The 13,738-nt window shown below is 41.2% G+C and overlaps 1 protein-coding gene across 2 annotated transcripts in view; it reads right to left on the minus strand.

Moving 5' to 3' along the window:
* Positions 1 to 332: 332 nt before the first annotated feature.
* The window catches only part of nbeal2 (neurobeachin-like 2), a 36,088-nt gene continuing 22,682 nt past the window's right edge, over positions 333 to 13,738 (minus strand). For both annotated transcript variants that reach the window (XM_069142925.1, XM_069142924.1), the window contains 26 exons: positions 12,944 to 13,087; positions 11,396 to 11,719; positions 10,125 to 10,274; positions 9,879 to 10,036; positions 9,627 to 9,751; positions 9,413 to 9,530; positions 9,027 to 9,184; positions 8,808 to 8,941; positions 8,606 to 8,713; positions 8,417 to 8,512; positions 8,170 to 8,294; positions 7,744 to 7,884; positions 7,528 to 7,658; positions 7,273 to 7,382; positions 7,050 to 7,167; positions 6,813 to 6,910; positions 6,596 to 6,709; positions 6,398 to 6,484; positions 6,185 to 6,294; positions 5,314 to 5,486; positions 5,131 to 5,225; positions 4,888 to 5,004; positions 4,059 to 4,220; positions 3,818 to 3,966; positions 3,580 to 3,715; positions 333 to 3,374 (listed from right to left, as the gene is read on the minus strand). In XM_069142925.1, coding sequence (XP_068999026.1) covers positions 3,267 to 3,374; positions 3,580 to 3,715; positions 3,818 to 3,966; positions 4,059 to 4,220; positions 4,888 to 5,004; positions 5,131 to 5,225; positions 5,314 to 5,486; positions 6,185 to 6,294; positions 6,398 to 6,484; positions 6,596 to 6,709; positions 6,813 to 6,910; positions 7,050 to 7,167; positions 7,273 to 7,382; positions 7,528 to 7,658; positions 7,744 to 7,884; positions 8,170 to 8,294; positions 8,417 to 8,512; positions 8,606 to 8,713; positions 8,808 to 8,941; positions 9,027 to 9,184; positions 9,413 to 9,530; positions 9,627 to 9,751; positions 9,879 to 10,036; positions 10,125 to 10,274; positions 11,396 to 11,719; positions 12,944 to 13,087 — 3,489 coding nt within the window. In that variant the 3' untranslated portion in view covers positions 333 to 3,266. The remainder of the gene's footprint in view (positions 3,375 to 3,579; positions 3,716 to 3,817; positions 3,967 to 4,058; positions 4,221 to 4,887; positions 5,005 to 5,130; positions 5,226 to 5,313; positions 5,487 to 6,184; positions 6,295 to 6,397; positions 6,485 to 6,595; positions 6,710 to 6,812; positions 6,911 to 7,049; positions 7,168 to 7,272; positions 7,383 to 7,527; positions 7,659 to 7,743; positions 7,885 to 8,169; positions 8,295 to 8,416; positions 8,513 to 8,605; positions 8,714 to 8,807; positions 8,942 to 9,026; positions 9,185 to 9,412; positions 9,531 to 9,626; positions 9,752 to 9,878; positions 10,037 to 10,124; positions 10,275 to 11,395; positions 11,720 to 12,943; positions 13,088 to 13,738) is intronic.

Genomic DNA, 13,738 nt, shown 5'->3' on the forward strand with positions numbered 1-13,738 from the left:
TCCATTTTGCCAAGTATTTTTTTTTTGCAATTATTGGGTCTTGAAATGATTCATTTTAACATGTTTCTGATACTAAGCACTTTACTTCAAGACTTTTTGAAGAAAAAAAAATCATGCCAGTGAAATCTGGCACATCAAGTCTGAAGCAAATTTCTATTGGAAACAGGTAGTGATAATCTTGTGGTAAAAATCTAATCTGGCTGTCTCTTTTGTAAAGAAAAAAGTTTTTTAGGACTCTAATTGTCAAAAACTGCTTGATAAGATGGAAACATTTTTCAATGCATTGAAGTATACATCAAATAAAACCAAGTTAATCAGAAATTGGACAAATAAACAGTTTACAGCACTTCTTTATTCTTTACTTGTCTACACTCTTTATCAAAAGGCTGAGTTCCTCTGTGGTCATACATGGGTGGGAACGATAGGACGGCTATACAAAAAAACATGGTCTTGTCGTCCACAGGCCGAGGAGAAATAGACTCAAAAGGGGAGAAGAGGAGTGACTGGGAGGGGGTCTGGGGTCTGGGGTCAATGAAGGGAGGCTTATTTGAGGGTTGTTGCAGTTCTTGGCAGGAACAACTTGAACAACACCAGAATTGCAGCACTTCACGACATCAATTCCCCTGGCCTGCCCTCAGGTCTGCAGAGGTCAGGGAGAGATACTGCCAATAACTGAGAGCGAGGTGTTAACCCCTCCTTCCATTGTCAGTTGGACCACATCAGAGTGAGTGCATCCCTCTTCACCCTCCTACTCCACTTCCTTTATTCACTGTTCTGTAGTTTGTGTTTGACTGGAGGTCCACAGGTCGGTTTTACCACCGTCCTTCCCCACCCCACTGAATTGTACCCCACAGAGGTGTTTATGGGCAGGCTGACAGGATGTTCGGCCCACCAGGAGATCAAAGTCCCCTCTTCAAGTAAAATGTGCTGTTTCTCGCTGTGACCTTTTCAACCTTAGCAGGGTTAACATCACAGACACATGCAAAGCTGGGATTACAGTAGAGGAGCTGGATGATCTACATTGTGGCAGCAGATCAGTTTCCTTCCTGCGGTGGTTCACACAGAAATCAGAGCTCATTTTTCAGTAATGAGCCATCATCCTCAGGAGATGGGCTGCAGGATCAAGGAGTAGAGGATCTCTCAATAAAAGTGTGCAGTCACAGTTACTGGCCAAATTTGGGCAACCTCAAGAGAGAGCAAGGCAACTTCAGATACAAACAGATGGAAGGGGGGGAAGGGGGTCAGGAAATAAAAAAGAAACAGACATACAGGCAGTCACAATTCCCACTGACATCTTTAAGTTATAAGGAGGAACAGAGGCTGCAAGATTAAAAAAAAAGTCAAATCCAGTCAACATTCTCCAAGAACAATATACAAATGCAAACTATTCATAGTTGAATAGAAATGAATCAAGTCCAAATTCAAGGCAGTGTCGCCTTGAAGATCACTTTGAATCTTCATCAGGACATTTGGACAACAAATAACATGAAGTAAAGTATTTACAGAATGACTTCAAACTACTTTTTGAGAGCAGTTGTAATGACTGTAAAGACACAATTCCGACTTTGATGGATTAAATTAAAAGCCCTGCTGCATAGTTAAGTGAAATATTGTGTTTATAGTCATTAGAGTATAACAGAAAAATGTTGCATAAACTGATATCAGTATGTGAATGTTTTTTTGAACCGCTGCATTCAAACAATCCTATATATTCAGAGTCTATCTCAGTTGCACCCTATTTATATTTTTATACTCATCACAGTTGAATAAAATGTGATTTTGTACAGCCTTGAATGTATCGTATTTTTGTCTCCAGTGTGGAAAGTAGACAACATCATAAGTAAACAGCATTTCAAATACAGTTTCCTTTGTATTTGTACATTTATTCAGAGCATCACTGACACAGACTAGGTAATTTGTGTGTGCAACATGTTATGGGTATTGTATTCACCCAAATAGTTCCATTTGTGTCTTACCCATCATGACGGTGCATAACAATTACCTTGTTCCGACCACACAAAAAAAAACAACAAACCATTTAGTAAATTTCCCTAAAGCTCACTCAGAATTCTACTTGCGTGTGTCAGACTCATTGTGTCTTGAGATGTTCTCAGCGCTTCATAAACAGTACAATACCTGTACAGGCAAGTACGCTCATCCAGCCAATAGTTTACTGAGTTTATTAACAACATCTTATTCACGCCTGAGTCACAGTGGAGAAACAAGGTCTGTTCAAATCAGGTCAGCAGGCATATAAATCTGACATATAGTGATCTTACATATAAATTGATGATTGGGATTCAGTGTTTATACAAGTTATAAAAAGGCACTTTTTGGATCAAATAAATCTGGTATATAGTCATGGAGTGAGCAGAGTAATAAAACTATTACAGAAGAATTTATAAATGCCTTTACTCTATTGTGTGTAAGGCAAAAGAAGGCTCTGCTTTTGAGGTTCATTGCATCCAAGCTAAACATTCACGATAAAAAAAAGTGAATGTATTTCACATACTTGAACCTTAAAACACATATGGCTTTAACTGTAACCATTTTACAGTGCTCAGAGCCGAAAGGAATCCAGAATAAAAACTGTGGTATTGTGACGGTGCAAGAATAAGCATCTGTCAACCACTAAAAATCACAATACAGCAAACTGTGGGTTCACCAGTCCCCCATGTCTTTCTTTACAAAGTCAACCCTCTTGTGGTATTCGCCAGTATTGCAATATGGAAATCTCGAGCAATGTCTACTTTAGTTTTTCAAGTTTCCAGGAGTTTTAAGATGTCATTGCTGAACAATGACCATGGGACATTCAACAGTGCAGGGATCACAGCTGTGCCTCTGACAATAAAGAAGCCAAAAAAAACATGGAGTCCGAGGAGTTCACAGCGTTACTTTTCTCTGTGAGGCTGAATGTGCATCAGTGAGTCATGCTCCTGAAATATGACTCAGACTACATACATTCCATCAGCAGTTCACAACCTCAAACACAGAGCTCTTCTCCATACACAAAACAAGGTCACTCTTTGGAATGATGCTGATTAAAAACAGTACAACTGTTCATGAAATATTCAATAAAATATAAAATCATCTACGAATAAAAAAAGTGCTCAGTGTATAGTTCCTCTCTCAGAGAGATCAGTGGCTGGGGACTAAAGTTTCCCAGCTTGTAAAGGAAGTGGGGCCTTGTTGAGTCTGGTGAGCGTTTGGTGGTGCATCGATCTGCATCCTACAAAGTCCTCAGCGTTCCTCCGCCATTGCTCATCTCATTTGCCGGCATTCTCTGTGGGATTGTACTCAGTTTCACCTGACGACACCTGAGAGATGCGGCGTGTGGAGCCCCACAGGCGACGGGACAATTGTCCTGAGCGAACCTGAGAAGAGAAAGAGAGACATGCTAATTTTTACTTCAGGGCTGAAACAGAGATGGTAGACTAAAGACGCTCAATTATCATCTGAAAAACCTTGTTTTCAACAAATACTTAGCATATGATTAGCCCCACTCCTCACACTCCCACATACAAATATGCACCACTCCCACTCATGCATCTAACAATCACTTGAAGTCCAGTTTCTCACCTCCTCTGGCTTCCCTGCCCCCACCACAATTAACTTTCCATCCTCCAGTCCCACTAGGATGTGGCTGCACTCTTTTGTGACAGACACACTCCTCACAGGAACCCTCAAGGCCAGGGGTGTCACCAAAACATCCAGGCTGCCAAACAGAGGGGAGTTACAACCAAACTCTTAGACTCAAACTTTTGTATAAATGCAGCATCATTAAAATCAACCTCAAACTATGTTTTTAGTTCTTTACCTGCATAAATCTTGTATGTGGAGGCTGCCCTGCATGGTCCCCAGTATGATGTATTCGGACACCAGGTGGAGCACAGTCACCTGCTCCTCCATGGTGAAAGAAGACAGCACACGGCCGTTTGCTGAGTAAACATGAATGGCGTAGTTGCCCTGTCGGAATAAGCAGAATTTGGATATTAGTATAAGCAGGATGAGAAGCCACCTGTGTATACATACGCAGTGTAGTGTATGTGTTCATGTACCTTCCTGTTAGGGCGTTCCTCCACAGACGTCTGTACCACAACGTGGCCTTCCATGCCCACCTGGAGCTCAGAGATTTGGGCAGGTATGCAGCTATCACCAGGAGGCCGCAGTGTTCGCAGGAACTGGCCTCGTCGGACCGTGTGCACGATCACGGTTCCATCCTGACACAGTGAGCAGAGCAATGAGGTCAGACAAGACACAACCACACTTACACCTTGTTAACTGTCATAGTAAATCTTAGTTGTAGTTATTTTTTGGTAAGGATTTTTTAGTTACACATTGTAAACTAGTTCTTAAAACCAAAATGACATGGACTCACACAGCTCACAGACCTGAAATGCTGTAGCTAAAGTCCTCTAACTTTAGCTACAGCATTTAGGAGAGCATTGAGAAAAAGCAAACTTCAGGAAAGTTTGTCAAAAGTGTGGTTAAAAAAGTGTGGTTAACTTTTTTTTACACTTGGCTGTCTAAGCATGGAAAAACCACTGGCTATACAATGGCAACATCAGTCCCCTTATACCTATTAAACTTGTGTTCCCTGTAGCTGGTACAGATTACATTCTCACTTCTAATGCATGACATCACAGTTTGCTGGAGAACATTAAAGTAGTATTTTCAAGCATATTGTGGATATTTAGGTTGAACAGAAATGTAAACACCTTTACAAACCTACATCTATATGCACTCAGAAAACAAAACAAAAAACGTTTGACTTCATATTTTAAAACTTTTCTGCTAAATAGTTTTATTACTTTGATTCTTAAACTGCAAAATCAATCAAATTCAGCAAATATTTTGTGTCCAGCTTGAAAGTATAACATATCTGACCTTGGACCCTGAGACAGCTATGTCCAGTTCAGTGCTGATGGCCACACAGGTGACCTCCTGGTCATGTCCACAGAGAACCTGCACCGGCCGTGGAGACAGACCGCTGGAGAAACCACCCTGCGGGACAAACAATGAGAATCCACACATGGAGGCTTCACTTTGAATATGAACTATCAGCCTTTTGCTGATGAGTACAACTATGTGAACGAGGCTAAATGATGACAGAGATGTAAAAAAGTTCACCTGCTGTAGAACCTGCCACACTATACAGGATGTGTCCCTTGAACCAGAGATGAGGTAGATGCCACAGAGATCCAAAGCCAAGCAAGTAACAACGTCTTCATGGAAAAACACAAAAATCCCAATAAATATGCAACATTGACAAAAGTAGAACTATTTCTTTGACACATGACAATTGGAGCTCACCAATGTGCCGGCAGATCCTGCCCACCAGCTTGCCTTTGCCCAGCTGGGTGACCCGCAGACTGCAGTCCCAGTGTCCTCCACTGAAGAGCAGACGCCCATCGTTGGACACCACCAGTACCTGAGCACTGATCTCCACTCCAGGAGAGAAAGGGCCACTCAAGAAACGCTGAGTTCTGCACAACAAAGCAGGATCACAAAAAAAAAAATCAAAGCAAGGTTGAAAGAAGCAGCAAGAGTGAGCTGTGGCCTAAAAGTGGAGGAGATTTATAATCCACAATTAAACTGTCATGACATCTGCAAATTACGACCTGTGTGAAATGCAGTGTTCAAATGGCTCTTATCCTGATTGATTCTCTGCTTATGCGCTCCACGTTCAAGATTAGTTACAGTATAAATAAGATCTATTAAGACCAAATTGTAATCAATCAAATGAGCTTTGAAGTTTCACAGATAAGGATGGCTGCACAGATGTTCTGCTTCCATCGGACTGTCAGGAGATTTTTATGCATCTTTTGAAATGTTGTAAAAAAAAATTATGATGGCATTAAGTGGTTTTGTACCCAACCTCAGAATTCAAGATTTCCATTCATTGTTAGAAGGCAAAAAGTCCCTAAAAGTTTGACACTGCTTTTGGAGAGACAGCTATGGATGCTCCATATAAGAGGTCTTCAACAGAAAAGAGATACCAACCAGGTCATAATTTGATGCAACAACAAGTAGACACCCAACACAGTGGTCACCTTACAGATCAGACACATGTAGGTGGGAGATTTTGCGAAACAAAATGAACTAAATTCGGATGTCATCTGATTTTGCAACCTACTAACTAATACTGAGTTCATATGGGTGTATTATTTGTGAAGGCTCTTACTTGGGATTACTCATTGTGGGGTCTTTAGTGAAGGTGAAGTAGTTGGCGATGTTTTTGTCGTATGGCAGCCAACTGTGTGTCCCTATCAGACCGTTCGAACTCACTGTCACCTGTAGAGAGAAAGTACACAATATAATAGGGATAAACTTAAACTGTTGAAAATGAAAGTCTTATTAATTAATTACTCTGTTTAGTTATAAATTCCTCCCTCACCAGTATATCAGAGCCCTGGATGATGAAGGGGCGATTCTGGTTCTTTGGTACCACTGCTTGGACCAGAGGAACTCCGTCACTTACCACCTGAGGCGCGCACAAACACATGCATGTAAATACATAGATTCACACAAAATATGAATCATTCATTTAGATGAATGAGATCATGATGGTATTTATAAGGATTTTAGGCTCCACCTCCACAAATGGTCGTAGCTTGTTGAGCTGCTCAAAGATATTCGGGGGTGTAGTGTCCAGGCGGGCCTGCCGCCTAGTCGCGTTCTCAGCTGACATACGAGGAGGATGAGGCTCCTGGTTGCAGATAGAAATGTGTTGTAAAACTGATGCTTTTAAAACAGAAAGTCAGACTAATGAATCTTTTACAAAGCAGCCGTGAATTAGTGTTTGAGTGCACCTTCAGGAGCTGACATGGTGTCTGTCCAAAGTTGCCGATGATGCCTTCCAAGGCCTTACGCTCATTCTCATTGGCTATTGCATCCAGATCTACTGCACCTGCAGAGAAGCCAAACAAAAAGCAACTTAATGCTTTAAGCCCGAATGCTAGTATGGAACATACACAGCTAAAGGATAAGACTACAGAGAGATGTTTGCAGGTTTTATTCTTATTTCCTAAGAAAAGTTGTAACCTTACCCTCATAAGTGCAGTAGTAGAAGACATTGAGAGCATTCACTGCCTCCTCGCCTCTCTGCTTGCAACCAAAGATCAGGTCAATCCACTCATGGAGGTGATTGGACACGTGCTCACATTCCTAGAGTTTAAGATATAAGTTCCTGTCATCTTCAACAGTTCCTTAGTAGTCAGAAAACAAATGCATGACTAAGATATAAGAGTCTGGATGTTTGTGTAGACTCACCAGGGCTTTCCTGTGTTTTCTGATGAAGTCTTCCCTCGATGTCGCCCAGCGAGGCAGCTCAACATCTGTCACTGGGTCCTGAGACATCTGTAAATGGCCAAGGTCGAAGCCTGCAAACCACCATGCAGCAGTGACGCTTTGGGTTATTTCATTAGATTTGTATGTCAGCAGAACATCACCTTTACATCTCACAACACACATGCAAGATTAGAGATTACTTGATTTAAAACAGTAAATTTGTACAGTGCTCCCTACCGTTCATGTTCTGCAGGAATTCTGGGAAGTAGAAGAACTCTGGGATGAGCTCTTTGACGTCAGCAGGACTCTCCATGCGAGCCTGCCAGGCTGCTGCCACCGAGTGAAACTGTCTGTCTGCACAGTCAAACCTGCACAATAGCAACACGGAATCATATGAGAACAGAGAATACCTGGAAACTCAGTGAAACATCATGAAATAGGCGGCACTCCCACCTGCCGCTCTGCAGCTGAATATGCAGGGTGGTGAACGGCTCCATGCGGATCATATAGTGCATGACTCCTGCTGCATTAGAGTAATGTGTGCCATAGTGGAATTTATCAATGGTTCCTGTTGAGTCCTCAAAACTCTCATATCTAGTAAGAGAAATAGAAAAAAAATTCACAATATTATGCTAATCATTAAAAAAAAAAAGCATAGGTTTGCTGTTCAACACAATGAACAATAGTCAACTTGTTTTTGATTGGTAATTCATGATATTTTGTTGCATTTGTTTTTTATTGCAAGCATTACGTCCTTTTCAGGTGGTTACGCAGGGACTGCTTTAAAATCTTAAACGGGTTGGTGCATTCAAGTGTTTCTATTACCCTCTGATTTTTTTTTTTTAAAGTGCAAATTCACATTGTGATACAGCCACTTACTTTTCTCTGACATTCTGCGCGTGACGTGGATTGACCACACCTATGGGTTTGGACAAGTCTCTGAAAACTGAGGGGTCCTCCAGGTCCAGAACAGTAGAGGTGTAGTCACACAAGATCCAGGGGAACTGAAGAGAGACAAAACACACGACTGCATTGTGGTGCTTCTTCACACTGCGAGTGCACCTTCTTTGGTAATAACCATAGATAAAGGTAGGAAACAGTGTCCGGGCAAATGCGACACACTTACCACAGGATACTGCGACAGGTCGTTGTAAGTGCGCCCAGCAATGGTGTTCAATTGCATCAGATACTCAAAATTGGAGATTTCTCTGCACACCCATTTCTGTTAACATCAACATAAGATTGGTCACAAACATTGTCATTATTCAGATGAGAATAACTCGGTTCAGTATGGAGGACTGATGTAAATAAATACCTGTGTAAGACCAGATGCTTTCAGTAGCTCTTGAGGAGAGCGGGAGCCAAAGTAAAACAGGTTCGGAGGCCGTAGCCCTAGGATCCTAGAGTACACTTTGTTTCGTACCTGACGGGTGAGGGAAGAAGCCTTTGTTACACACAACCGCATCATTTCAAAGCATAGATTTCATCGTAAATAAAAAGCAAGAGGTTTAGATTGCCTTCTTTCTGAAGTTGATGAAGTAGTGTGCCTGATCAATGAAGAAAAGCTCCAGTGCAGATCGTCGCAGGTTGTAGCGCCTCAAATGAACCTCTCGGAGCTGAGACAGAGGCCTCTTGAAATCAAACCCGATTCCTGGAGGCACATTTGTTATTCACATCTGATCGAGCCCTTTGAAGAACACAATGAGATGTTGTTTTCACAATCACATATTTCTTACCCTCCTCTGTCTCCTCTTTCTCACTGCTGCCGTCATAGAAGTACAGGTGATGTGTGGTGACCTCCAGACGACCCGGAACAACCGCCACAATGGTGATGAGCTCACAGTCCTCAGACAGAACCAGTTTTTCCTTCTGGCTCTCATCTTCTCCCTCCACCCTGAAAGCATTCAAGAAGTAAAACCTACATTTTCGACACAACATATTTACAGATGTGATTATTTATGTCCATGGGAACATAAAACAAGAACTTTTCAAGTACTTAAAAGGCTTGCTTGTTTCAAACTGGTACCACTTGTTTGACTTTAAAAAAAAAAAAAATTTTATGGCCCATGGAAAAGATACAGTGCAAAAGCTGGCACAAGTTTAACAAAAATGTTAGACTCACTTGTTGTCCAAAAAGACAAGGTCCTCTTCTCCTAACTGGTCATCCTCCATGTCACTTACTTTTGCTTCCTTAGCAACAGCCAATGGGAGCGGTTCGGAGCTGCGGGGACTGTCAGCTCCTGATGATAAACAAAAAAACATAACAACATGTTCAGAGCACCATTTTGCTTTGAGGACAAAAAGCAAAGCTAATATGTTTATACTCTGTGACATACCCATGTTGTCCCTTTGGGCGCTGGCTTCACTGTGGGGATCGTAGTTATAGTTGGGCACAAGTTTGAGGCGCATCTTTGAATAGGTCTCTGCATTGGACAATTTCCACTTGACCTCCGGCTGAACTCTGACATCAAGAACAAGCCAAAGGATAAATTACTATTCAGCCCATTCTGGTGAGCAGAGTCTACTCTCAGATAGGAGGACATATAATACCTGGCCAGAGAGAAGTTGAGAGTTAGACGCTGTCATACCTGTTGGCCCATGCTCCTCTCTCACTGGTCAAAAGCCTGCGGAGAGCTCTCCAGTGCTGCCACACCACCCCCTGCTGGCTGGAGCTCTGCTTCTGCCAGATGAGGTACCTGTTGTTCTCACTCCTAACTCGCTTCGAGTAGGGGTCAACGATCACCTCCTGTTTTTACATTCACAAATATCAAATCAGTCATCTGAGAGTTTAAAACTGCATTTTAACAAAGTCCTATGTACCACAGTCTGTATACCTGAAACTTGGATTTGCTGTCAGATCTTTCTTTGTCCCGTCTGAAGGCTGTACTCATCAGGTCATCAAAGCACGAGTTCCAGAAATTGGACATGATGTCGTGGCTCCTCCCAAATGTGTCCAGCTCGTACTGCTCCATGGTGGGCTGAACCTAGAGGCCCATTATGAGAAGAAGGACATAAACATACACAGCTATAAACATGTGAAAGACAACTCAACACAGTAAAATAAGTGGGAGGCAGAGATGCAGACCACGACGTGACTGGGCGACATCTCCAAAACCAACAGAATAAATGTATATTTTATCATCAATAAAATCAATTCAAATTAAAAACATATAAACATTAAGTATAAAATATAAAATATAAATTATAAGTAGTACTTCCAAGTTTCCTACTAGCCATACGTTGGCCCATTAAAAACTATATTGGTTAGATTATAATTTTTTTGAGTGCAGAGGTAATTTATAATTCCTGGCACCACATAACCTAAAGAGGCCGATACAATTCCCCATTTTACAAACAACTTTCCTTTATTTATTGTATTAAAAAGAGATATTTAAACAACTCATGCATTTCTTATTCGGCTGCTGTTTTTCTTTTTCTCTTACTGTCCTTTTACCACTTCATGCTAAAAATAAATACAATACTTGTATACAAATTACACAGATATATACATTTAAAACAAACACACCAGTTCTATAAATAAACAGCAACATACATACTCAAACAGACAGAGTCTGAAAAAACTGCCACAGCCAAGTTTGAAAACTATCATGGCGGCCAAAGTTCTGCCTCGCAGCCTAATGTATTGCAGTATCCATGTGCAAAAGTAACCTAAACAAAACAGATTTATGAGCATGCACTGTCACACAGAGCAATGATAAATCTATGCTCAGCTAGTGCAGGGAGTGTCTGTTTGCCATCAGTTCATGACGTATCTCTGCTTCAAGTTCAAGCATAAACTGATCTCTGCTTAAAATACACTGAAGGTCAGCCAGAAGACACTTGGGAGTTTGGTTCTGCTTTTTCTAAACTTAATTTTTAAACATTTGCAGTCGACTTCTCAGCCGCCCTCTGGGGGGTAAATAAAACTGCAAAAATCATGAGTGTACACATATTTGACAAAGAACAGAGCCAGCAGTATCTGAGAATGGACAGTTGATGATACTTGGTTAGTCATACCACAGACAGGGGAGGAGGCTCTAGACTCCCTGAACAAAAGATAAATGTTATCTATTTCTAAATGCATAATACCAGCCACGACACTGACCTGCTGCTGGTAAAAGCCCTGCCACTCCTGTGTGTGACAATAAGCCTTCAGGTCCTGGGCGAAGGTGGTGCTGCCGTTGGTGATAGGCAGGTTTGGGAGGAGGTTCTGGAGGGTGATGGGGTCGGCGTGTTGGTCGAGCAAGGTTCGAACGATGGGAACTAGCTGGGAGAAAGTCTCTGGGTACCCGCAGTTGGTGCCGTCCATTACACCTCCTGGCCACAGGGGGGCGCCAATCCGCCCAAGCAGGAAGCACACTTCCTCCCAGCTCAGACAGAGCACAGTCTGGAGAAGGCTGTGCAGCTTCACATAGGCCATCACACACACCTGAATAGGAGCAAGAGGAAACTATGTTTACTATCTGAGAGCCTAGGAAGAAGGTTATTAAAGATATGCAATATATGCAACAAGGATGTGTGGGATGGTGTTTTATTTAGTTCTGCCATCCTGATAAGGATCTACCCCCCTCAAAAGATAATATCAAGGGGGACGTTTATTAAGCAGCACTTCATCAGTGATGGGGGATCGGCTTACTTAATGGATTACTTGAGTAAAAGTATCAAAACTACAGTGAAAAATGCTCCACTATGAGTAAAAGTCCAGTATTTAAAAAAAACACATCTGTAAAAACTTCAAAACTATGATCTGCAAAATGTACTTTAAGTATTAAGTAGGCTACCTATGCAGGAAAATGCAACCTGTAACATTATTTGATTGTGAGTATAAATACATTCTATAGACAATGTTTTAATGTTATATCAGTATTAAGGTGAGGTGGAGCTAATGTCAACTTTTTATATAATTTTAGGTCATTTAATCTATAACCAACCATCATATTTTATGAGCTGGTAAAATGTTTTGTATACAACACACTGACCATGGATGTAAAATAAATATATTGACGTAAAAAGTACAATATTTGCTTCTAAATGTAGAAGAATAGAAGTGTAGTGGTGTAAAAGTCTAAAAAAATTCCTACTTTGGTCCATAACTTGAGCAAATATACTTATTTACTTTTGACCACGAGACTTAACATAGCTTTGTTAGTGTTGTTCTTATTTAATTTAATTTTTTCAGCATGAGTAGCTTCAGGCTTTTTTATTTCCAGGATACCCACAGTTGTTGATGTCAGGGTGCGATCAAGTTAAATTATCTGCAAAGTGACATTTTAAAAAACAGATGGCTTTAGGGGGAGTTGCACTGTTTTGGAGATGTACAAAACCAGTAGCATGTGATGGAAAGCCTTATGGTCAGCTCATTTATGATCGCGCTACTGATCCCACAGCCCTACAGCAAGAACAGCAGCAGCAGTCATAACTCAGAGGGGAGCTGCCCTTTCATACAGAACACTCCCTAAGAGGAATGACTGCAATGTCTTTGAAAATAACCCATAGAAGGCCTGTTATTTCAAAACTGGCTTTATCTAGGTTCACTTATCAAGTTAAAAAAGTACTGTGAACCATTTTAAAATTATTTTCATCATAAACCAATCTTGTGAGTTTTCGGGGTTGTGACAGACGTGTACAGTGAGAAATATTTGACATTTATGACCTGCGAGTACTGCTGTTGGATGTATCCCGTGATGATACGCAGGCCGATCTGGGCCATTTCTTTCAGTTCTGTGTTTCCAGGGCTGCCGGGGGTGCTATGCCAGGCCTGTAACCTGTCCAGCAGGTTCACCACCCCTTCAAAAATCTGTAATACAACAACATCTGTCAACACAGGACTCAACAAAAAGGTCAGACCTGTTTCCACACCTCGCAGCATCAATTAAATCTTCAAGCCTTTCAGTGCCTTAAATACAGCTGAACCTAGATATAAAAGGTGATTCAAATACAATTTACACCCAACCATGACCCTCCACCCTCCAGTAACACAAGATAGGAAGAAAATCACCTGCTGTCTATTATAGTAACTGACAACACCCACACCCAGTTAGTTTGACATCATTAAATCATGTTGTGTTGTGCACTCTGGAGTTTGTAAAACAAAGATTTTTGTTTGTAATTCACCCCAACTTTAGCACGATTCAATAAACCCAGTGAAGGATATAATATTTATAAAATTAGACATTTTTGGAAATACAATTTTGATTTCTTCCCCAAGAGTTGGTTGAGAAAATCAAGGCCAATCTCATATCTGTCAGTTTAGCATAAACACAGGAAACAATTTGCATTGCTGTGTAAAATGGTATCAAAATACACAGATAGGAAGCTCTCTGATTAACAGATTAAATTGTTTAATCCATACAAAATATTGTATTTCAGATCAGCCAGTTGCAGCACGTACTCAGACAAGATTAGCTTTAGAATGAAAGTATTTTGACTGAGCAAGTGAATACAAATG

This window comes from Embiotoca jacksoni, unplaced genomic scaffold, assembly GCF_022577435.1.
Source record: "Embiotoca jacksoni isolate LCO1_2020_lvr unplaced genomic scaffold, fEmbJac1.0.p SCAF_11, whole genome shotgun sequence".
NCBI classification, from domain to species: Eukaryota; Metazoa; Chordata; class Actinopteri; family Embiotocidae; genus Embiotoca; species Embiotoca jacksoni.